Source organism: Tiliqua scincoides, chromosome 1, assembly GCF_035046505.1.
Source record: "Tiliqua scincoides isolate rTilSci1 chromosome 1, rTilSci1.hap2, whole genome shotgun sequence".
Taxonomy (NCBI): domain Eukaryota; kingdom Metazoa; phylum Chordata; class Lepidosauria; order Squamata; family Scincidae; genus Tiliqua; species Tiliqua scincoides.
In genome coordinates, this window is record NC_089821.1 from 125,222,610 (window position 1) to 125,246,566 (window position 23,957).

The window sequence follows — 23,957 nt, forward strand, 5'->3', positions numbered from 1 at the left end:
AACAGGCCAGAATTCTACTACCTCCCCTTTTCCACCTTACTTGGTGGAAAGTATAAATTAGGACTTATAAATTTCCTGGTAAAACCATCACATTCCAAAAAAAATAATAAATCTTTTCTCTCAGATCCAGAATAAAGTGCAAAAGTAATATGTGTTTATGCTCAAGAAACACATTTGATAACTTATTTTGAGCACAGAATTTGAGTTTTCTCCATGCAGAATTTGGATTGGTTTTCGTGTGTGTGGGGAGAGGGGGTGCGCATATCAACATCTCTGTCTATAGGCTATAATAAATCTGTTCTATTTATTTAATAAAAGCCAGCCAGTGCCCAAGGATGTCAGTTCAGCATCTTTTCAAAACCACAAATTCAGCAATAATATTAATAAAACAGGAGACACATCCCGTCTGGCAAGAAATGGGATGATTACAGGCTAGAGAGCTTAAATAACAGAAACAGCATTAGTGCTCCTATTCAAGAGGTGACAGCTGAAAGTACCATTTTCCTCCTCACACTGGCAGCTCTGCTGCAGTGTGACGATATCATTTGAAATTCCTCATTGTAGGACTGTTTCTCCCTCCCACCCCCAGGCTTGCAGGGGATGCAGATTCTCATCCAACTCAGTAAGCAGCCTAACTTACCCAGCAAGACAGGGGATCCTATCAGTGCAGTGGGCCCTCATTTACATGACATAAGCTATCAGGGCATTCACACATGATGCTGCACCCAGATAGACCTCTGTACCCAGGAGTGCTGAAAAACCCCTATTTCCCCTATTCTTTGTCTCCCCTCCCCCCCCCCCCCGGTGCAAACCCTTCTCATCCCCACTCCCAGCCACAGAGGCTGTTGTCCTGAGATGCTTCCCTGAGTATAGCAATGCAGAGGTTGTGGTGCTAGGATGTTGGAGGATATCACTTTCCTGCTTTGAATTGCTGTTTTTTTTTAAACCCTCCCCCGTCCCACTTCTCAGCCCACTCCCACCTTAAAATGGTTGGCAACCTTCAGTCTCGAAAGACTATGGTATAAGCCTACAGCACCCGGTATTCCCAAGCGGTCTCCCATCCAAGTACTAACCAGGCCTGACCCTGCTTAGCTTCTGAGATCAGACGAGATCAGGCATGTGCAGGCAGCTATTCTCAGAAGCTTCTACAACTGTATTGACCCATGTCCTCAGGGTCAGTTTTAAGGCATCATTTTATTTATACACAAGTATAACAGTATTTTTTTTCCTTTTTTTCAGGCCCCACCTCATTTTGCTGCTCATCTCTGAAACCACACCCTGTTTTTCTAGTCCAGAACCAAAAAATGACTGCATCCTTTCTGTAGCCCAGTGTTCTTCAACTTGTGGGCAATGGGGCAATGAGGCAGGGGTCACGAAGCCTTGTTGAGGTTCGTGGCAACCTTTCAAAGGCTGGGCAAGAAACCGCTTGGATCCAATCCAGTAATGATACTGCCTTGTCAGAAATGAGTTTTTGATATAATCCTGCACAGCCTCTTCTTGCTGTCTTGTCCCACAGCTCCTAAGGTCAGCCCTACTTAGGCTGCCTCATCACAGGGCTGTTGTGAAAGGCAACACGTGGGAGGCAACAGAAGGTGTGGGCAGATCAGGGCACAGGAGTTGGGCAGGATCCGCTGTAGGTCTCTAATATTTTATCTATTTATTGGGATTGTGGCACAAAAAAGGTTGAAGACCACTGCCATAGCCTATATACTTGTTCCCTGGCTGATTGTCATCTCAGCGAGATCTCTTTCCTCATTCGTTTGGCAGGCATTCCTCAGGCTGAGAATGCACTTTTTTGAGCTGACTCGCCCTCTTCCTCCCCTTTTGCCATAATTATCAATCTTTTCCCAGAGACCTCTTAAATTAGAATCCTGCTTGCTGCCTTTTCAATTTCTACTAATGTGCAGTTTACTTCCCCTTGCAGAGCACATTGGGTGCAGTCCAGCAATGTCCTTAAGCTTACTAAGGTTGTCACCCATTTTGCTGGCCTTGTTTCTGTTTGCAGTCCAGCATGCAAAAAGTTAGATAGGAAAGCTTGTCCTGGCATGGAAATGAGCTGTTTCTACAAGCTTCACCTGGTTAAATTTCTGCATGCCATCAAAAAGGCACAGGTAGAGGGTCAAAATAAAAGGAGACAACCCCACATAGCAATCACACACACGGTTTCTAATGTTCCAACAGGTCCTACTCCTGGGTTTTACAGGCTGCTTCACATAAATTTAGCATGTGAAGCTGTTCCAAGTGGAATCATCTTCACTGTTTAATGTGTTCTCATCAGGATATTACGGCAATGGATCATGGTTGCTCTGTGTCTGCTTTGCATTTGTCATGAAATTTGGTAATGTCCACATGCTAGTAGACTGACCTTGACGAATCTTGGTATAAATAGAGCATTACTGAGCATCAGGCAAACATTTCTGCTTCTCGCTTAGGGGAGAGCCCCAAGCTGCAACCTCTCTTCTGCTTGATGACAGCTGTCAGTTTTCCACATCCTAGGGCCTCTTTCATTGGTTATATGAAATTGATTCCTGCTCCAAAGCTGTATACAGATTCTTCCAGCTCAGAGCATTTAGCAAAAGGATGGCTGGGAAAATAGGGTGTTACAATCCTCTCAGCAAAAAAGTCACATAAACCCTGAAAGTTGATCCCAGGAATATGCTATGTACTCTCTCCCAGAGAATGAAAAGGCCACATGAAAAGGCATCTCTCCCTTGATGCCACATGAAAACCTGGCAGCTTGTTATAAGGCGGGCACAGAAGGGCTTTCATTCCGCCAAATGGAGAAGCCAAGGCCCCAGCATCTGAGAGAGAGGAAACTGCAATGGTGAGATTTAATGCTTCCCATTAAGATAGGGAAGCTTGTCCTGGCAGCCACCACAGATTCTGTGGCTTCTGTGCATGGTTTACAGTACAGAAAACTCTCAGCACCTGTAAACAAGAGAGCACTTGGGCGAGGAAGAGTATTTCAGCACCACCCTCCCAATGCACTCTGCTTCCTGAACTTGAGTACTCATGCTGCCCTACTTGCTCAGCAACATAACCAATTTGCCTGAATCTGCCTTGGATACATGCAGCTGTCTGCTACTGGATCAGACTCCTGGTTCTTCGAGCTCGATATTGTCTAGCTGATCAGTAGAATGTCCAGCGCTTTGGATGGGCTGTCTTTCCGAGCCCTACTTGGAGATTATTATTATTATTTATTATTTTATTAATTTGTACCCCGCTTTTTTGCCCAACGGGCACACAAGGCGGCTAACAAACAATTTAAAAATACAGCATGAAAGACAGTTAAAAACAATTTACAATGATTAAAAAGCTAAAAACAAAACAAACCCCGTGGATTTTCAAATAAAAAGCAAGAACGCCAGCCAGCCTGTCAACAATTAAAAGCTTTTTGAAATAAAAAGGTCTTCAGTCCATGCCGAAACATTAGCAATGAGGGAGCAGTTCTCAGTTCTAAGGGGAGGGTATTCCACAGTTCGGGGGCCACCACTGGGAAGGCCCTCTTCCTGGTCGCCACTCCTCTCACATCTCTTAGTGGCGGCACAGTCAAAAGGGCCCCCCAGAAGATCTAAGAGCACGGGCCGGATTGTAGGGAAGGAGGCGGTCCCTCAAATACCCCGGACCCGAGCCGTAAAGGGCTTTAAAAGTTAAAGCTAGCACCTTGAATTGGGCCCGGAACAGAACGGGCAACCAGTGTAGCCGCCGGAGCAACGGCTCGACAGAGTCAAACCGACGTGCCCCGGCAACCACACGAGCAGCCGCGTTCTGTACTAGTTCTGTACTAGTTGTAATTTCCGGACCGTCTTCAAAGGCAGCCCCACGTAGAGCGCATTGCAATAATCTAATCTAGATGTCACTAGGGCATGGGTTACTGTGGCCAGGTCCGCGCAGCTCAAGTACGGTCGCAGCTGGCGAATCAGCCAAAGCTGAGCAAAGGCTCCCCTGGCCACCGCTGCCACCTGGGACTCCAGGAGCAGCTGTGGATCCAGGAGAACCCCCAAGCTGCGGACCTGCTCCTTCAGAGGGAGTGCAACCCCATTCAGAGCAGGACGATAGTCCAGCACCCGAGCTGTGGATTTCCGAACCAAAAGCACCTCTGTCTTATCCGGATTTAATTTCAGCTTGTTCGCCCACATCCAGTCCCTAACCGCCTCCAGACAGTGATCCAGGACCCCAACTGCCTCCTCAGAATCAGGGGGAAAGGAGAGATAAAGCTGGGTGTCATCAGCGTACTGGTGGTAACCCACTCCAAAACCCTGGATGACCTCTCCCAGCGGCTTCATGTAGATGTTAAAAAGCATGGGGGATAAGATGGAACCCTGCGGCACCCCAAACCTAAGAGGTCGGGGTGCCGAACAGGCATCCCCCAGCACCACCTTCTGGGATCTGTCAGCCAGGAAGGAGCGGAACCACTTCAAGACAGTGCCTCCAAGCCCCAATCCGGCCAGCCAGCCCAGAAGGACACCATGGTCGATGATGTCGAATGCCACCGAGAGGTCCAGCAGGACTAATAGGGTTGCACTCCCCCTGTCCTTCCCCCGGCGAAGGTCATCCACCAAGGCGACCAAGGCAGTCTCCGTCCCAAACCCCGGCCTGAAGCCAGATTGGAATGGGTCCAGATAATCCGTTTCCTCCAGTACCCTCTGAAGCTGGGACGCCACCCCCCGCTCAATCACCTTGCCCAGGAATGGGATATTCGAGACCGGCCGAAAGTTATTTAAATTAGTGGGATCCAGGGAGGGCTTCTTCAGGAGGGGGCGAACCATCGCCTGCTTCAAGGCAGGCAGGAGCACCCCCTCCCTGAGAGATGAGTTCATCACCCTCCCCGTCCTCTCGGCCAGCCCTTCCCGGGCAGCCCTAATTAACCATGCTGGGCACAGGTCGAGCGGGCAAGCAGCAGGTCTCACACTCCAGAGAATTCTGTCCACATCCTCAGGCTCTACAAGCTGAAAAGAATCCCAAATAGCAGGATAGACAGGTGCCCCGGGGACATCACTAGACATGCCCACAGCGGCGTCCAAGTCATGCCGAATCTGATTGACCTTCTCTGCAAAGTGTCTTGCAAATTCGTCACAGCGAGGTTCCGTGTACTCCTCCCCACCAGTAGGGGGGGCCAGATGTAAAAAGCTACAGACCACACAAAAGAGCTCAGCTGGACGGTTCTCTGCAGATGCAATGGTGGCAGAGAGGTGTGCCCTCTTAGCTGCCACCACCGCCTTAGAATATGCTCTCAACTGGGCCCTAGCCCGTGTACGGTCAGATTCGGTACGAGTCTTTCGCCACTGACGCTCTAGACGTCTGCCCTGCCGCTTCATCATCCGCAGCTCCTCAGAAAACCAAGGAGCTGCTCTGACTCTGCGACTGGTCAGAGGACGGTCGGGAGCGATCTCATCCAGGGCCCTGGCCATCTCCGTATTCCAGAGATTGACCAGAGCGCCGGGTGGGTCTCCAGCTCTGGCAGCAGGAAAATCCCCCAGAGCCCTCAGGAATCCATTTGGATCCATCAGCCTCCAAGGGCAGATCATAAAATGTGATCCCCCGCCATTGCGGAGGTGAGAGGCCGCAACAAGCCTAAATCCCACCAGAAAGTGATCTGTCCATGACAAAGGAGTGATCTTAATATCCCCCACCTCCAGATCACCATCAGCCTGCCCAGCAGTAAACACCAGGTCCAGCGTATGTCCCGCATCATGCATTGGGGCAAATATTCTTTGAGACAGACCCATGGTTGCTATGGAGGCCATGAAATCCTGAGCTGCAGCTGTTCCTGGGGCCTCGGCATGGACATGCAGGAGCTTGAACTTGCAGGAGCTTGAACTTGCAGCCGTCTCCATGCAAAGCATGCCCTGCAAAGCTGCAGTCACTTCCCCTACTTTGTGACTAGCAGGGTATGGGTGGACATAGGAAAGAGAGGTGCTTTTTTAAAACTTCCATTTGGCTCAGCTAACGTTATCATGAACGGCTGCTCCGCTGCTCTTCTTCTAAAGCAGTTGCTGACCTGAAAAGCCAGAAAAAGACCCAGAACAAGAAGGTGTACTCTTTGCCATGCTCTTTTCTATCAGTCATGTTTCAAAACAAGGGTAGCTAGATGAGTATCAAGGCATGTTTCATCTTGCTGTCTTCCCATCTGTGAAATATATGATGGGTCATAATAAGATGAAGACTGCTGCAGCTATGTAAGATTTAAAAAATAAAAACACACCTCAGAAAGGAGCAAGATTTGCAGCACAATGCTATGCATGTCAACTTAGAAGTAAGCCCTACAGATTCAATAGGATTAACTCCCCTGACAGTGTGTATAGGATTGCAGCCTCAATTACCCTTCTCCATACATTCAAACTGTAAGATCATGAGACTGTCCATTGAGCTGAGAGCAGGCTGGGACCCTGTTCTGGAATTAGCAAAAGATCAGTCTAAAACAGAAGTTTTCAGACTGGGGCATTGTGATGCCCCAGCTTGAGGGCCCTGGCCTCTTTCCCCTTAAGAGGCAGGGGCAGCCAGGAGGCAGGGAGCAGGCAGTGGTGCGATTCCCAGGATCGTGTCACTCAGGCTTCCGGACTTACCAGAGCCTCCTGCAACCTCCTGGGAGTGCAGGGAGCCCGGTGCAGGGACTCCCCAATGCTCCCCATGACTGCAGGGCTCCCCAATGCTTCAATAGTGAAAGTGGAGCGATCGCACCTCACCTCTGCTAAACCAGAAGTGGAGCGTCATCACTGGGGCACACTCACCAGTCCCTGCAGCAGCCTTCCTGGGGTGCGGGAAGCCCTGCGTGAGCCTCTGCAGGGCTCCCCAGGTCAGCAGAAGTGAAAGTGGAGCAATTGCTTCACTTCCCGTTTTGCGGAACTGGAGCGCGATCGCTCCACTTTCACTTTCTGCAGGCTGGGGAGGGACTGGTGAGTGCACCCCACTCCCTGCAGCCCCCCTGAGCAGTGCGATCCTGGAGATCACGTTGCTGCCTTCCCTCCGCCTCCGCAAGGACTTATTGCGGGTTTCAAACTCCGGGAGAGTTGTCTACTTTTTATTACTGCTGTCTAAAAAGTACTGTCTACTTTTTATTGCTTGTGCTACACACCAATATTTGAAATTTGAATAGCAAAAGGCAAGAATGGGAACGAGTCAGGTGATGTGTTTTTTGCTGACTCACTTGACTCAAGTCACCTGCATCGATGACTCGGGCATTGACTCAAGTCTGAAGCCACTGACTCAGCACTCAGTCCCACACATGCAGACTCAACTCTGTCTGTGCTTGCTTACTTTCTTTGCAGTGTAAAAGACTTCATGGAGCCTCATTCAGACAAGATGAGCAGCAGGGAAGTTCCAGCCAGGAAACAGGGAAGGGCTGATGCTTTGCTTTTCCATCCAGCAGGAGGGGAGAGGCAGGGGGGCCTCTCTTGTCCATCTCTGAAGGAACTGATTGTCATTGGATGAAGAATGGACAGTCATTTTTTTCTTTGGATGAGGTAGGGCAGGAGGAGTCCAAGGGGGTTCTTGCCTTAGACAACCAGGGGAAGGGGAGAGGCAGAGAAGCAGTGGGGGGAGGGAGGTGGTTCATAGCAATCATGCTTCCCAACTGCATGGCTGGCTCCTTTTGGCTCTGTTGTTACTTTGGAGGAGGAAGCTCATTGAAAAACTGGAATAAATGGGAATACTTTTGAGCAGAGCTGCAAAGGATTGGGTCATACTGGTAAGCTTCCCAGCTGCTGCACATCAGCCTCCTCCCTCTTGCTGTTTCTGTCCCCACTCTCAAGCAATCTGTCCCCACCCCCTCCTGCCTTGTTTACAGATGGGATGGAAAATCAGGGGAGTGTTTAAAGAGAACTCCGACACACAGACACACCCCAGGCAGCAGCTCCATTTTTTCCCATGAAGCCACACCTGACACATGTATCAAAAAGACTCATGAGTCTTTTCAAGTCTGAAAAACGCTCTGGAAGAAAGTTCGCCCATTGCAACTTGTTTGTGAGTTGAGTGGCGGGGCAGAGACTCATAACTCAAGTCAAGCTGTGCTGAACTTGCCCATCGCTGGCAAAAGCCTTCTTGATCTTTCAGCACCTCTTAAATCATAGCTAATCTATATTTAGCAAACCTGAGCAGGGCCAGCCCAGGATGTCCTGATGCCTGAGGTGGCATGCCAAATGCTGCCCGCCCCCCTTACTTGTTGATGTGACAGCCCCTGCACCTTCAACACTCTATGCCCCCAACCCATGTGTGCTGCAGTTCGAAGCAGTCCACTGGCCTTCTGTGTGACAGCAAATAAATCCTTCAGATCAGATGTCTGTTCTCATAAAATAAACCAAGGCTACTTCACAGCAAGATTTATTAATACATCCAAAAGAAAGAAAGAAAAAAATCATTTTCTCACACTATATACAGATAATACATACAGTGTTTTATACACATATTACATCTGTTTTTTTTACACAAGAATATACATAAAAATGTAAACTTCTGTATACAAAAAACCCTTAAACCAATTAAAAGAGGACCAGATAACCAAAGGAGACAAATCTTATAATTTCATTGATTCTTTTTCTCAAATGGTATTACAGTACATTCATTGAGAAGTATGAGGAACATGTAAGTCTTCCAATTGAAAAGGAAAGTACAAATGCCAGCCTCACTACCCACCTCTGGAATGATGCCCCCAAAGCTTTCCAGCTTTCCAGCAGAAAATTGTTAATGCAGATTTCTGTTTATGCTGGAGCTTTCAGTATACAGTTCTTGCTCTCGATTGTCCTCATCCACTCTGTTCTTTAGGTTAGATATTAGACTTGCTTTTGTGCATGCTTGTATCAAGTTTGTGTGTTCCCTTTAAGCAGGTGTTTATGCTTTAATGGTGAAAAGGTGTTCTTTGCTTTTATTTTAATGTATGCAAAAGAAAACAGATTTGGTGTGTTGGAATGGGAACAACAAATGGGTATAGACTGTCAATCCTTGCTACCATGCAGTTAATCTGAAAGACAGTTAGCATTAGCAAGCTGTACTTCCCACAGTGCACTGCTGCCTCACTTGGTTTTTCCACTAAAACTTCTTCCCTATTTCACAAATGGCTGCCATGAAGCTCTTTGTTATGAGGCTGTTTCTGATATCAAGCTGCAATGGAGATAGCTTTAAAAATGACACAAAAACCAACATATTCTTTAGGACAGCCAAGGGAGAGGGGGAGAGAGAGCACCTTTCCATAGTTTTCTGGCCATGGTTCAACAATCTGATGACGACTTCTTTTTCCAATATCACCTGGGATGAAGATATTTGGCTTTGAACTGCTTAAACCTGCCCTATTCTGAATCTGTGTTGTTTAATCCCCCCACCCCACCCTTTTCGTTTTAAACCCAACGCAACAATTCAGTTTGGACATATGAAAAGAGTTACATAATGGCATGATGTAAAAAACAGCCTGAGAAATTCTTTTGAACACAATAGTTCCCGGCGAAGAACTTTCCGACTGAATACAAAGACACATTTCCAGACATTTCTTCATTAAAAAGAAAATATCCATCCTTGACAAGGGATGTTAACTGTGGCAAAAGCAACGAGGCAATGTTTTCTTCCTGCAGAGGCATCAAAATATACCATCTCCTTAATGATACCAATATTACCAAACACGCAAGGTAAACAGTGATGGAAGCATGCTGATTGTAGGGTAATTTGAAGGAAAACTGTTTGCAATAAAATGCAAGTCTTTACCATTTTAAAAATAGGGTAAAAGGAAAAGGCAACTCATTACAATCAACAGGTTCCCATACTTTAAAACAGGCACCTTCCCTATCAGCACAGGGCAGCATTTAACAAGCCACCCTCCTTCTTGTTAAAAAGACAATTTCAAATGGCTTTTGAGAATTATAAATATTTTTTTCTTTCATTTCGGACACAACTGCAAACGCAGCTTCAATATTGCAGAATGGACAGCATTTTGCTAAATGTCAAAATTGAACCAAAATTCACATAAACGATATCTGTATTCTCTCTCATATATTCATGAATGCAAAGTGGGATGGGGAAAATATATTGCATACTTAATATATATGTATTTATGCCCTGAAAGAGTGTGTTATGTTATATATACATACATATACAGAAACATTTAGCCCTACAATATCAATTTTTGGGGTGTGCATGGATACCAAAGGGATAACTTTTTGGGGAGGAAGAGGGCAAGAGGGTAGAAATTACTCTCAGCATATAGAAAAAAAATATTACTGATTTTATAGAAAGCCCAGAAAACCAAATAATTTAAAGATGTTTTCTACTCTGGAACTGAATTAGTGGCAGGGAGGCTCCTTGAATCATTTTGTGAGAGGCTATAGGAGCTCAAATTTAAGGATTGTTCACATGACCAAAAATTAGTTCAGGATGAAAAGTTAAATGTGCATTACTGTGTGGCAAAGTGGTTCAAACTGGCGGTGCCTTATGGTCAGTCATTCCTCTCCCCATACCGCTCTTCTTGGGTTGTACCCCAAATTTAGTTGATCATAACTGACTAAACAGCTTATGTCTTGAAAATTAAGCAGGCAGGTTCTGTAACAGAGCAATCAGATAGTGGACTTTGTTATCTGACCAACTATAAAGTGCATTGAAATCACCCATTTTGGTCATGTGAATGAGTCTTTAGCTTAAGATGCACAAATATTTTCACTCTCAACAAGGGGAAAAAAAATATTTTGGCCCAAAATAATTATTTAATTCTCATGGAAACATTAAGGGCCCAATCCTATCAAAGTTTCCAGAGCTGATAAAACTGTGCCAATGGGGTGTGCGCTGCATCCTGCAGTGGGGGTGGGAGTCACAGAGGCCTCCTCAAGGTGAGGGGACATTTGTTCCTTTATCTCAGGGCTGCAATGGTGCTGGAAAGTTGAATAGGATTGGGCCCCAAGTCTAAAATTTGATAAAACATTGGTTCAAAGTGATATTTGTGTTGAGAGCGATCTTCCAACTCCAAGCAATTTTCCAAATAAGTGGAGAACTCTTAAAATTGGAAATTTTAGCAGAAAAGATACCACTCTGGCACACCTTAAAGGAAAATGAGGAGTTTCCCAATACTTTTGCATCACAACATGGAAACGGACCCAGCCAACTGTGCTTATGGATTTACTTAAGCTTTGGCATAATAAACCAAAAAGATGCGTGCTTATTCAAAAGCGTTTTCAGTTTAACTGGTTTCAAAACAAGTCGTTTAAGAAAGGTGGGAATTAGTAGCAGGATTTAACTTTGTACTGAGTGGGACTCTTGTCCTGGTGACAAGGGAGGGACCTACGCAAAAGACTGGGCGCTGACGGAGGGAAGTTCTGGTATGGTAGTAGAGCGGGATTAAAGGTATGCAAAAGGGGTGCATGTAGACCAACTGGAAGAGATCATATAGGGCTTTTATATTAGAAACAAAAGCAAATACATTAAGATAATTCCATGCTAATTGAAGTCGTGGCAATCAAACCGCAGTTTGAAGTCATCCAAAACCCTCAAATGAAACTACAATTTCAGCTTCTTATACATAGATCTCTATACCCACGCACATACTCGTCGTAACATATATTTTGTATGTGTGTGCCACGTATACCTAGCATATGGACACAAATATGCACACATCTATAGAATTAGAAGTCTCACATTCATATTATCTTTTGTACATGGAAAGGGCAATTCCACATTCAGCCAAGTGCTGCCACATCTGATATACATCTCTCTGTACACGTATACACAAAAAGGAGTCTACTCTTCCCCATAAATAAATTCACTCTGGTACTTCCCATATTCACCACCTAATAGGAAGCAAGACCATAAACAACCCACATTTTCCCCCTTCTTACTGGCATGCATATGTACAAGGAATATGATTTTCATACAAATAACTGGAAAAAATATGGAAGCGAGCATATCAGCTGCAAGAATTTTTTTCACCTCTTTTGCAAAGAAAGCCCCTGATGTGATTCTGTGCACCAACAGAAATTTTGATAGAGATGTTTTAATTTCCATGACATGGTTTTCACAGCAACAGAACATGCAGCATTCAAGGCATAGCTGTTTCCAGCTTGGATACTGCTGTTCAATGTATCTAAATGTGAAAGGAAATGAACAAACATGTTTGGGGCCTCTCATTAAAGGCTGGTGTACATGCACCCAGGGCTCCCTGAAAACCACACCAAGCAAATGTTGGAGAAGACTTTGCAAGAGACTTTCCCTTCCCACAGCCTGGACTAAGTTCCCCTCTCATCTTACTGCCATTAACCCATTTATGTCAGCCTTCAGGTGTACACATTTGATCCCTATTGCATATATGCAACATTGGGCAGAAATGGCTTAAGCAAGTATGTTTGTACAAGCATTAACTATAGCTAAGACTAACCAAAAGGTTTTCAAGGGAAACCCCGGGTAGCCGCAACTACGCTTAATGATGATATTGTCACACTGCTTAACCACAATGGTTGTGTGCATGTGTGCAATTTATTCATGTGGCTGCAGGGAGGGAAACCATGCTTCTAAAGATGGCTCCCATTTGCTCGTTGGCCAGCAGCCCATGTTATAACTGCACTAGCCCAAATAAGAATTCCTTTCTTGTTCCAAGTTGTGAAGTTATCAGTAACTAAAATGATTGTTAGTGAGGCCATCTTTGGGACTGAAAGTAGCTTTAGTTTTAGTCCTGCCCAGAAGCTCCCAAGTAAGTATTTTTCAACAGTAAGACACTTGATTCCCTTCCAAAATACAATGCAAACAGCTCTGACAGGAAAGTGTAACTTGGGGACAGCAAGCCACCGTACATGAAGCTTTATAATCTGGTAACAAGGACCCATTTTCAGATTGGAGGCAGAAGACTCTTGTACTACCCTGAACATGTATAGGATCTCATGTCTCATATTCCCATCAAACATAAAAACTTCACTTTAAATCCTGCATGAGCAAAACCCCTTTTAATTTATTTATTTTTAAATAAAGGCTGTCTTGGATATATGGCATTTTCTGTCATTTTAACAGGGCTCAATTAGAATAAGAAAAAAATTTTTAAAACCCAACAACATGATATCAGAATTAGCCTTGAAACAAAATTTTCTGTAGTTTGGTTATTTGTATAACAGTGAGCACAAAATAATCCCAACTAAGTAATCACATTTCCACAATACACTCTATCACTCTTCAACTACTTTTTCTTTATTTAAAAAAAGCCAAAAACAAAACACCCCATAACCTACATACAAATATACACATTCGAATATCACACATACAGTCTCTTCCCCCAACGTGCGTGCGCTTGTATGTGTGTGAGTGAGAAAGAGAGAGAGAGAGACATGCACACAAGATACCCAAGTTCTATTTATAAGTCACAGTGGGAATTCCTTTGTGAGGAAAGGGAGAAAATTCCTGAATAAGACACCATGGATCCCAGATTTAATATTTTGTCATTTTAAACATCCAACCTGCAGGTCTAACTGGAAATAAATATATTTAAGTGGGATGGGGGAGTTTTACAAACTTGGTTCACCATTTCCAGCTGCAGCAATTGGATTTCAAATTTGATCTATTTACCCTGTAACTAAAAAAAAAACCTCTAACCATCATAGGTACAAGCCACAGATAAATTATTGCAGAGAAACAAGGATCCGCAGAGTGGGGACATACGGGACAAAAAAAGTTGTATGTTTCATCAATACAAGATATCATTTTCACCTAATATATTTTATACTTATATATATATATATTCATTTGTATCTGCAAGGTAGCAAAGAATTGCTGTACACCTTGACACGGCAAATATCCAGTGTAAAAAGGTGCTCCACTAGAATTCTTTTCTGCTGTTTTTCAAAAAAGAAAAGTGTATAATTTTATAGCTATTAAAACACATACGCAACATAATTCATTACACTCAATACAGTTTTTAGTATAAAACTTATAATTTATGAGGTGATGTTAATATCATAAATTAATATACCTTTGTCTTAAAAATTTACATTAAGTATTCTGAATACTCATGGTACAGGCAGGAAGGAAAGGTCTTTTTAAATAAATGCTTAAAGTTGAGCACGATGGGGAGAAATCATGTGTTAGATTTGAGCACAGTTTCGAGAAGAGAAAGAACCCCACACACCACACACTACAGGCTACAAAAATGAAAAGGGTATTCTCTTTCTAGCACTCATGCTGTGATGACAATCTACATTAAAATTATTTAAAACTATTTTAACTGCCCTTATTTCCACAAGGAATCCCTGAGACATGCCCCGATTTGGATAGTGATCATCATCACCATTCAGAGAAACTGGTTTGACCCCTTTCCCCAGAGGACATAGATTCTCTGTTGCATAACCCAACAGCCCAACTCTTCAGACTAGATCCATTTTGTAAGGTGGGTTTTTTTGTTTGCTTGTTTTTAGGTGCTGGTGTTTCAGGGTAAATCAGTCCACTTCATATTACAAGCAAGAGGCTAAAGCAGATTGCCATCCAGAAGGAATCTGCACTGCATTGTTGACAGCACAAATTTGGTAACATTATCTATGAAATTAATTAAAATGCCCTCACAACTAACAAGAGAATAAAGACAAAAAGACCTCGTTCAAACTATTAATCCAGTTCATGTATTTACTCTGTGTTTGCGAAAGGAGTTACAATGAATATACTGAACTTGCTCTCTTCTTTCACAGCCCTGTATTTTGTCTCACTAGCTCTCTTGCTCCGGGAAAGATTAAATGTGTGTCACTCACAATTTCAGGTTCTCAAGAAAAAAAGAATCTTTCTAAATGGTGCCCCCCAGTGGCAAAAGAAAAGCAGGCTCTTATTTCATACATTTCAACCAGAAACTCTTAATTCTGAGACTGCTGGGAAGCGAAGATGTATGCAACCAGAACCAAAAAAAAAGGAGAAAGCAAGCCAAGTTCCAAGAAATGATATGCAGTATACATAAATGTTCAGTAATAATTCACTGAAACCAGCTAATCATTTTTTTTTCCACTTGCAAACCTGGACAACAATGTGAAAACTGCTGATCCTACATAGTTTAATTTCTTGTGTTAATATATAAAATATAAGTTTTGACACAGAGCAAGTGTGCCAAACTTCACTATTTGCATTTCTGGATAACATAAGAAGTCTACTGTTAACCAACAATGAAGCAATCTTGAATTTCTTTTAAAAGGTGGTAACATCATTGCTGCTACTCACGATACAACTTGAGGTTAGTTCAGAAACTGCTTAGAAAGAGAGAGAGATGATTCACCTGAACAAAACACAAAGGTATCTCTCTCTAGATTTCCGAGTTATCTCAGCAACTTTAAGCATAGTCTTGTTTTATTCAAAGAAAGTTAATCATGACAAAGCACCATTGAAATCAATGAGATAAATTAGTCATGGCTAAATTAAGTTCCATTATACTCAGTTGGGCTTAATCGTAGTTAACTTGCTTTGGATATAACCCACTGTGATTAGGGTAATGAAACTATGGAAATCTTAAAACCCAGGCTTGAAATGAACACTTGGGATCCCCCCCCCCCACACACACACACAAATCCTGACTTGCAAGACACCTGAAACTTGACCTGTTCCCTGCCCAAATGTGTGGCTTGGACCTATTGTAGCTTCAGATGCTCTCCCACTGTCTCGCAAACAAAAAAGCAGCACCACTGAGTCAAGGGATGCACACCAGACTTTGTAAGACCTATGAATGGAGTGTGTGTGTTTAAAAAGGAATGTGGACATTCATGAGAACTAGCAGAATGGACTACAGTAAAATTCGCTACTCGCTAATTTTCATTCACAACTTGCTAGTTTTTCCTTCACCTTTCACAGCTTATGGGCTGCTGCTCCAGAAGGTTTTTTTGACCCTGTTTTTTTTTTTGGGGGGGGGGGCAGCTCCAGTAGGAAGCAGGTGGCTGAAAAGCCCTTACACATGCACAGAAAACTATAGATGGCTCTTTGGATCCCAGTTATTATCTTGATTTTAAAACAGTAGAATAAAATTGTGCCAAGTAGCATTTATTGTAATGACAAGAAGTTTGCCAAACCAAATCGCCTTCCTGGGAGAGCTAATCATCTCATCTGTTCAAACTGCATGGAAACCACAAAAAAGGGGGGGCGGAGAGAAGGACAACAATTATTTGTCCGCTATGCATGAAAACCAAAATGGCAGTGGGCATGATGGCAGCCTCTGGCAAGTGGAGCCTCATTTTGCAACACATTGTAAGCCATGTAGAATAAGATGTGAGGAGCTTTATTTAAATGCTTAGTGCCACTTAAAACGCTTAACTCTATAAATGGACGATACTTAAGATGTTTACTATACATTTCAATTCAGGTGAAAATAAAAATATCCATGAGGTTCAAAGCACAAAACATTTCTGGCCGACGTATGTGGAGGAAATTCTAACTTGCAGTTCTTTTCAAAGCAATAAGCTGCACATTTTTAAAAAATAAGGACATCACTCTAATGGCTCCTAAACAGGCAATTCCTGGAACCATCACCACCCCTTTCCTCTCTCAGGAAGTCAAGGACTTTATCTAGCCTGTGTCATATTTTCCTTGAGCATCACTGTAAGCGGAATACAAAAAGCTAGATGAAGAAATTACCACTTTCTTAGTCACAAAAAGTGACTTTTTTATTCCCCAATTTAAACCAATTAAAATGGTCTACTAGAGTATGCCTTACTTTTATATGTTTTTTATATATCGTAACATTAAACAAAATTACGAACACTCCAAACATGTCACCATAATAAATGAAGCCTGGTCTTAAGTAAGAGTAAATGGCCATTCTTTCCATATCATAAAACATAGAGAAGCAGCAGAACTTGCCTTAATGGAAAAAAACTGCATAAATCTACTTACTTTTTGGGGAGAATCAAAATCACTACAAGCACAAAGCCCTGTTGGGTGTGCATATGGGAAAGAGAGTAACAGATAGTTGCTTCACAAACAACATTCCCCCCCCCCTTTTAGGAAAAACTTCACAAAGGACACAACCCCTATTCTGTCAATTGAGGCTTTTCAGGGAGCATAAGGTGATGCTTTTGGAATCTCCTGCTTCAGACATTTTTGCCAACTAGCAAAAGAGATGAGAATTCCTGTCTTTATGCTTTGGATAGTGTTTTTGGTGTTTTGTTTTTCTCCCACACCTAACTTTTCATAAAAAATAGAAGAAGTATTCTGAGATACCATTAAGGCTCACTACCCCCTGCTGGAATCCTCAAGAGCATCGAATGACAGAAGATGGCTAAAACTTTGTAAAATCACTGAGCATATCTGACCTATAGCAGTTTGAAAGGAAAAAAAACACTTCTGCAAGCTAAGAATTTGTTTTCATGTGATAAATTCTGGACAATGCTCTACTGGAAAAAGCTAACCCATCAACAGTACTGCAGTAAATTGATCAGCTGGAGAAATTAGCATATTTTTATCCAATCAGGTAGGCCATGATAGTTTATTCCAATACTTAGAGATGCCTTCTCTTCCCTCTCATCAATGCTAATCTTTTTAACTACTACCTTAAATACTCTGAATTCTCTGAATCAAAAAGTACTGTACAAGCAAACTTGTCCCATGTATTTAATTTTTTTTTCAATTTAATAAATCCAGCTTGAAGAAAATGAATCAGCATGCAGGAAGGACAGTCATTGGTTTCAAGGGGGCTTCTTTAGGAAAGGAAAGGAAAGAATTGTCATGTACCCTTAAAATACATACACACATTCATGCACACACATTCCTACGCTCACAAAGGAGGTCAAGAGCCCACTGTTAAGTTGACAGAATTAATAATTGAACTATGGTCTTGGCTTGATTCTGTGGTGCCCAATTACCAAATAAAAAAGGCTGATCTACTTTCCATCCCATTTTCAACCTTAAAAATAATAATAAAGCACCCTCCCTCCTCCCCAGATGCTAATAGGGTTGAAAGCTCTGATCTGAACCTTAAGAAATAAGAACTTGCATTAGGTTTAATCTGAGGTATCTTCTCATTTCTCAGGCCAAGGTAAATTACATCCAGTAACTTTGTGTATTACCTAACTGGGGGGTGTTAACTGGGTAAATATAGAGAACCTGCCAGGAGGAAATGAGCACCAATACATAAACAGCACAAAAGATCAATAGAGAACAGCTTAGCAAGAGGAAAACCCTGGTCTGTACTGAATCAGGACTTTTATTTTTAGCCTCCTCTTTTTTATTTTAAATGAAAAAATTGTCTGTAAAAAAGAAGTGGGATGACAAAAAAAAAAACTAGGAAAGAGAAGACAGTGGGGAGGGAAAGAAAAATCAGGATCCCCAACTGCCTGAAATTCAGACAGACAAGCTCAGCTGGAGGTGGTGAAAGGGGCAGATGCATTATTGGTACTAGTAGCTGTGGCACCTGTTACTGTGAAGCCTGTTGGAGGAGCAATGGAACTGTGGCTGGGCTGAAGGTCCTTGGGAATGCCACTATGAGAGCTCAGTTGGTGGCCAAAGGCGGCACTGAACTGGGGGAGCTGCTGCTTGGGGGAAGTGGAAGCCATGAGTTCAGAAGATGCAGCACCCATGCCACTGAAACTGGTCTGTGGTAACCCCGGAAGCACACTGGAGCTGTTGGGGGTCACGGTGGCGAAGGCAGGCTGTGTGGTCTCTGAGTGCGACGTGGTAGGCGGTGTAGACAAGGAGGTGGAAAGGAGATGTCCATCTGCACCAAGCAGATTGCTAAATGGAGAGGGGTCACCCAGGTTGACTGGGAGGTTCCCCCAGTGAGTCCTGGGGTTCACCACCCCACTAAGTGGCACCTCCAGTTGCGATGGTAGCAAATGCTGTGCTATGATGGGCATCTCTGTGGAGAATGTAGCTGCCAAGTTATCACCAGAGTAGGAGGTGGCATGGGGGGACGTTATATGGTCACTGTAGGGAGACGGCACATGCTCGCTGTCGTAATGGCTTCCATGGGGTGAGGAGTGTGACTGGTCACTGCTGTATTGCTGTCGTGAGGTGATTAGGTCGTCTGCCTTGCTGAGCAGCTGGGCAGGGTGTGGCCTCTGGGAGGCATGGCTGCCATCATGAAGTCCTTGAAACTGTCCTGGGAAGGCTCTCTCCCCAAGCCCACTCTGGCTGATCAGAGTGGCAGAAGTAAGGCCGACGTTGGCTGGGGCAGAGAATTGCCCCTGAATCTGCCCTGCCAGGGGCGTAGGTGGGTTGGATAAGGTAGCAGAACGGAGCAAGCTCTCATCCAGGTCCAAACTAGAGAAATTGTCATCATGTACTATACGCCCGTTTAGTAGCTCACCTAGATCCGCATTGACTTCCCGGCTTAAGGACTGAATTCCTGGAGTTTCAGCACCTGTGGAGAATACCCCTATTCCTCTGTCTGACAGCTCCTGAACTGGCACACCATCTGTCTGTGTGAGCACTCCAATAGTACTCAGACACTCGAGAGACGTTACAGCCTGCAGGGCCCGTTCCAGCTCCTCTGCCTCTTCAGTAGTAGGGAGGAGATCTCCATTTTTACCTGCATTAATTAAAAAAAAAAAGCAACTTAGACATAAAGCCTATAGAGTAATCTGCCAAAGAGACAATGACTTGTTTGTCTTTCATTTCATATACTGCAAAAAATGTTCTGAAGTCCACCAGAAGGTTCACCAATCTTCCCTCAGAGAGGCTTTAGCCATGTACGTTCACAAAGCTACTTTTGCTTAGATGAAATTACTTTTTGCTATTGTGAATGGACGGGGTCCACATAGGTATTGCTGATTTCTTGATGGCTGTTGATGCGCATGCTTCCATAACATTAAGTGTAAGGGCAGGCACGTCATCATTTTCAACGCCAACTCCTACATTGCAATATAACACTAAAATGCTCCTGCAAAATTTTCCTCAATTTAAGAAAGACTGATGTATATAAATCGACCAAGGAAAGATGCGGCGGATGTTCAAGCTGTTCAACATGCACTTCTCTCTGACCTAATGATGTACCACCAAGTATTTTCAGCCAGGGGAGTGACTTGGGGAGATTATAGTCTGTACAATACAATGTTAACACATCAGGATGACAAACCAAATCCTAGCTTGATATCCTGGTTTGCTAACTAACCAGATAATGAAGGAAACAAGGTCCCTTCAGAGTTAAGTAAATTTTTGTACTTTCTCTTTCAAAATCTGCCCTTACTAATGGGATACTTGGAAACCATTTCAGCACACAACTTACTGTTGTCATAATGGTTTTCTTTTATTGTAACAAAAATACTCGTCAAATCTACAGTATTAAAGCTTTCACTTTGAATTATTAATAACGGTCCTCAAATTTGGCTATGCAGACATTAAAAGAAAATGAAAATCCACACAATACCCTATTTCAGACATAAATGCACAAACTACGATTTGTCATTATGTGTACAAGAAGGCATGAGCCTTAGGCTCATGTATTCAGCTTTCCTACCCTGAAGGTAAGAAGGGTTAAGCTAGTGGTTTGTAGCAAACTATGGTTTCCTGTTATGCTCACATATAGGCAACAATAGTTTACGTAAACCACACTTAGTTAATAAATCAGGATATCAATCCAAAATTGAAAGGCTGATTTATTAACTAACCATGACTTTCTGCAAGACACTATTGCCTACATTTGGATGTAGTTTATTATAAATCTCAAATGGAAGCTTCTGATTTCTTCCACTTGCATGTTAACAGGAGGGGAGAAGAAGGACAGTGTGTATGTCAAGGCTCATAACAGTACATTCTCACAGCAACAAACCATGATTTACTAGGGCCATTATTTACTTTTACCAAAATATGAAAAATCCTTGTCTCAAACTTAACCTTAAAAGGTCTGCAATCCTATGCACATTTACCTGGAAGTAAGTCCCATTGAATTTAATGGGGTTTATTTTAAGTAGATATGCATAGGCTTGCACTGTAAGAAAAAATACAGTAAACTATTAAAAGAGGTATTAAAATATTTCGTAAAAATCAATTTTTTATATTGATAAATATGCGAACCTTTGTATTGATGATTATTGTGTTTTTTCTGTGTTAACTAAATGATGTATGTTGGAATCTGGGGCCAAACCTTATGTGTAACCTGTGTTGTACCCTACCCAAAGTTAAACCTATTTCCTTTCCTGTATCTGAAATGAATGAATAAAATATATTAAAAAAATAAAAATAAAAAAAATAAAAGAGGTATTAAAATATTGAGAAAAGAACAGATGGTTCTCCAAAATTGGTTTAAAACAGTGTTTCTCAAACCATGGGTCATGAATTTTTGGTGGGTTGTGACCTGCCACAACCAGGAAATCTGCAGGCATCATGGCATGTGATGCAGAAGTCACTTCTGGGTCGCATCACTGGCTGTGCCACGCTGTGCTCCAGGCTGCCCTGCAGATTCCTGGCCATGGCAGGCACGCAACCAACCAACAAATCAGGTTGTGACCCATTAGGTGGGTCATGACTCACTGTTTAAGTACACACTGCATGATGCAGTGCAACACACATGCTGCCACAACCCAAAGCGACTTCCATGTTGCGTCCCATAATGCCTGGCAGCGAGCCTGTGACCCACTACGGATGACAAGTTTGGGAACGCTGGGTTAACACATTTTCAGGTGACAGCAATGTTTGCTTGATATTTTCAAATTCAGGGGTGATGCGTTAGACCCAGGATACTGACATTAGTATTAGAAGTATTAGAAGTCTGAGCCATTACTTTTTATCTTCATGTTCCAGTATTCTCCTAAATTATTTAACCAATGCAGAAGAGAAATGAAGCTACTTCCAAACTTAAAACTAAACTCAAACCTGCTTTTCCACATTTTGTTATCTAAACTGATTTTCACACAAAACCAAGGGCGAGACGATACCTTCAAAGAAATCAAAGTCTTGCAAGTCATCAGGCAGCCGCGGTAGAACATCAGAAAAGTCCTCCTGATTCAATTCGAGGTCATGTGGAATGTCTGTGATTTCATTGGCGATGTCATCTGGCAGCTCATCAGTACTCAAGTCCGGCGTGGAAGGGCTCCTAGGAATATAGGAAAGCCAGTCACCCCCCCCTCAGTCTGGTACCCATGCCTGGCTGCTGGGCACTGACCTGTTCTAGGATGCATATGCTCTCTCTTTCTCCAAATGTCCTAGCTCACCATCCTGCCACCACAACCTGAATCTATGGGAGCCGCTGTAGCTGTTATAGTGACTTATAAAGTTCTAGCCACTGCATAATCCTATCCCTGGAAAATGCTTGTCAGGCAACTTCTTCCACCTAGGAAATATGTAGGGTTGCAACTAAGAGCCTATGCACTGGATCTAGAAAAAACCCTGCTGCTTTTTCACCTCCTCTAATGTGCTTGGCACAGAACTGACAAAACAGACACTGCATGAACTTACACCAGCAATTTTTAAACAGTGATGCAACTTGCAACTTGCATTACTGGGCTGATGTGAGAGGGCTTTAAGTGTGCATTTAAAAAATTAAGAAATGTGGATGGAGCCACCACTCTATGTACTGCTCCCACTGGTTACAACAGTTGTCAATCAATCCAGGATCAAGACAGCTGTAACAAAACTGTGCTAAAGAAGGCAGCATTATGGGAAGTATTACTGTATTGATAGTTAAATTTCATGTTAATTTATTCACCAGAACTAGTATGTAAGATGTGTCCCAGTCACAATAGAAACCGCTTCTCCCTTTTTCAAGAGATTTCAGTGTTTGACAATATACAGTGCCAACACAAATATCTCCCTGTTTGGCAGAGCAATTTGTTATTAAGAAAGAAAAGAGAGCAATACATGGAGAGATGGTAAATTAAAGATGCATGGGTTATTGCTCAGACTGGAAGGTGCAGAATGACTGCCCACCACTAACCTTTCCTCAATGGCTATTCAGCTTTATGTTCACCAATTATTAAGGACTCGACACAGCAAAATCTGGCTCAGGTTTTGTATTAACTAACTGTGAAAGAAAACTTGTGACATGATTCTGTTTACTCAGAAGTTAATCTCACTGCCTTCAGTGGGTGCTTACTCCCAGGAAAGTGTGTACAGGATTGCAGCCTTAGCTAGCCTACTTCTTGTACAGGCAGCATAGAATATATCCATATGCAATATCCAGGAAATATTCTATGCATACCCGTTGGGATGCGGCCATAGCTCTTCCCTCTCTAAAGCCCTGAAGAACTGCTGCCAAGTCAATGTACACAATGGTGACCAAGATGGACCAACGGTCTGACTCAAGTTTAAGGAAGTTTCAAATGTTGATTCACTCAGGCTCTCTTTTCCTGCAAAGGCTAGTAAACTTGAAAATAAAATGCTAATGGGCACTGACCGAATATGGGAGATCTCCATTGGCAGTGAGACGCTGGTGGGCATACTGAGGTTTCCTTGGGGCACAGCAGGAGGAATTGGTTTCTGGGGACGTCGTGGTCCCCGCCTTCTCTTCTTCTTGTGTTTTTTGGTAAGTGCAGGTGGCTTTGTTTTTTTCCTGGGTTTCCTCTGCTGCTGGTGCTGAACTTTACGGGAGCTGTCTCCTCTCAGGAAGTTATCCTTTTCAAAACAGAACGGAAAGAGCATATAAAGAATAAGTGAAGCTCTTCCATCTTTTCTTGCCACTCATAAGAACTTCTACATCATGCAAGTCAATACAGAACACCAAACAATTTAAAAAGTCAACCATGAAACTGAAAACTGGTTTGTATTTCTCAAATACCAAGGCATGGTGGGCAGTGGAAGTGAAAGAGCATTTAAACCAAACTATTTCAAATTTGGTCACAGAACGATAGGCTAAAATGTGATATTCGAGATGTTTAGGAGTGACATTTAATCACAAAGAAGAATTTCACAGTCCAAGGTTAGATATAGTCACTTTTCCATGAACACAGCAGCAGTAGTCAGCATGGCACACCACAAGGCAAGGCAATTACTTTTCAGAACAAAACTGCATACAAAAATGAAAAATTGAACTAAGAACACATTATGATTATTATATATTATTGATATACTACTTTTCAACAAAAATACCATGATATGACAAAGGAGAAAGAACT

At 43.0% G+C, this 23,957-nt stretch overlaps 1 protein-coding gene and 1 pseudogene across 1 annotated transcript in view; both read right to left on the reverse strand.

The window, feature by feature from the left end:
• Positions 1-1,024: 1,024 nt before the first annotated feature.
• Positions 1,025-1,143, reverse strand: LOC136637379 (5S ribosomal RNA; annotated as a pseudogene).
• Positions 1,144-15,254: 14,111 nt separating this feature from the next.
• The window catches only part of INO80D (INO80 complex subunit D), a 44,782-nt gene continuing 36,079 nt past the window's right edge, over positions 15,255-23,957 (reverse strand). Inside the window, exons 9-11 of the mRNA XM_066623496.1 lie at positions 23,240-23,457; positions 21,783-21,940; positions 15,255-19,438 (exon numbers count right to left, since the gene is read on the reverse strand). Of these exons, the coding sequence (XP_066479593.1) occupies positions 18,267-19,438; positions 21,783-21,940; positions 23,240-23,457 (1,548 nt within the window). The 3' untranslated portion in view covers positions 15,255-18,266. The remainder of the gene's footprint in view (positions 19,439-21,782; positions 21,941-23,239; positions 23,458-23,957) is intronic.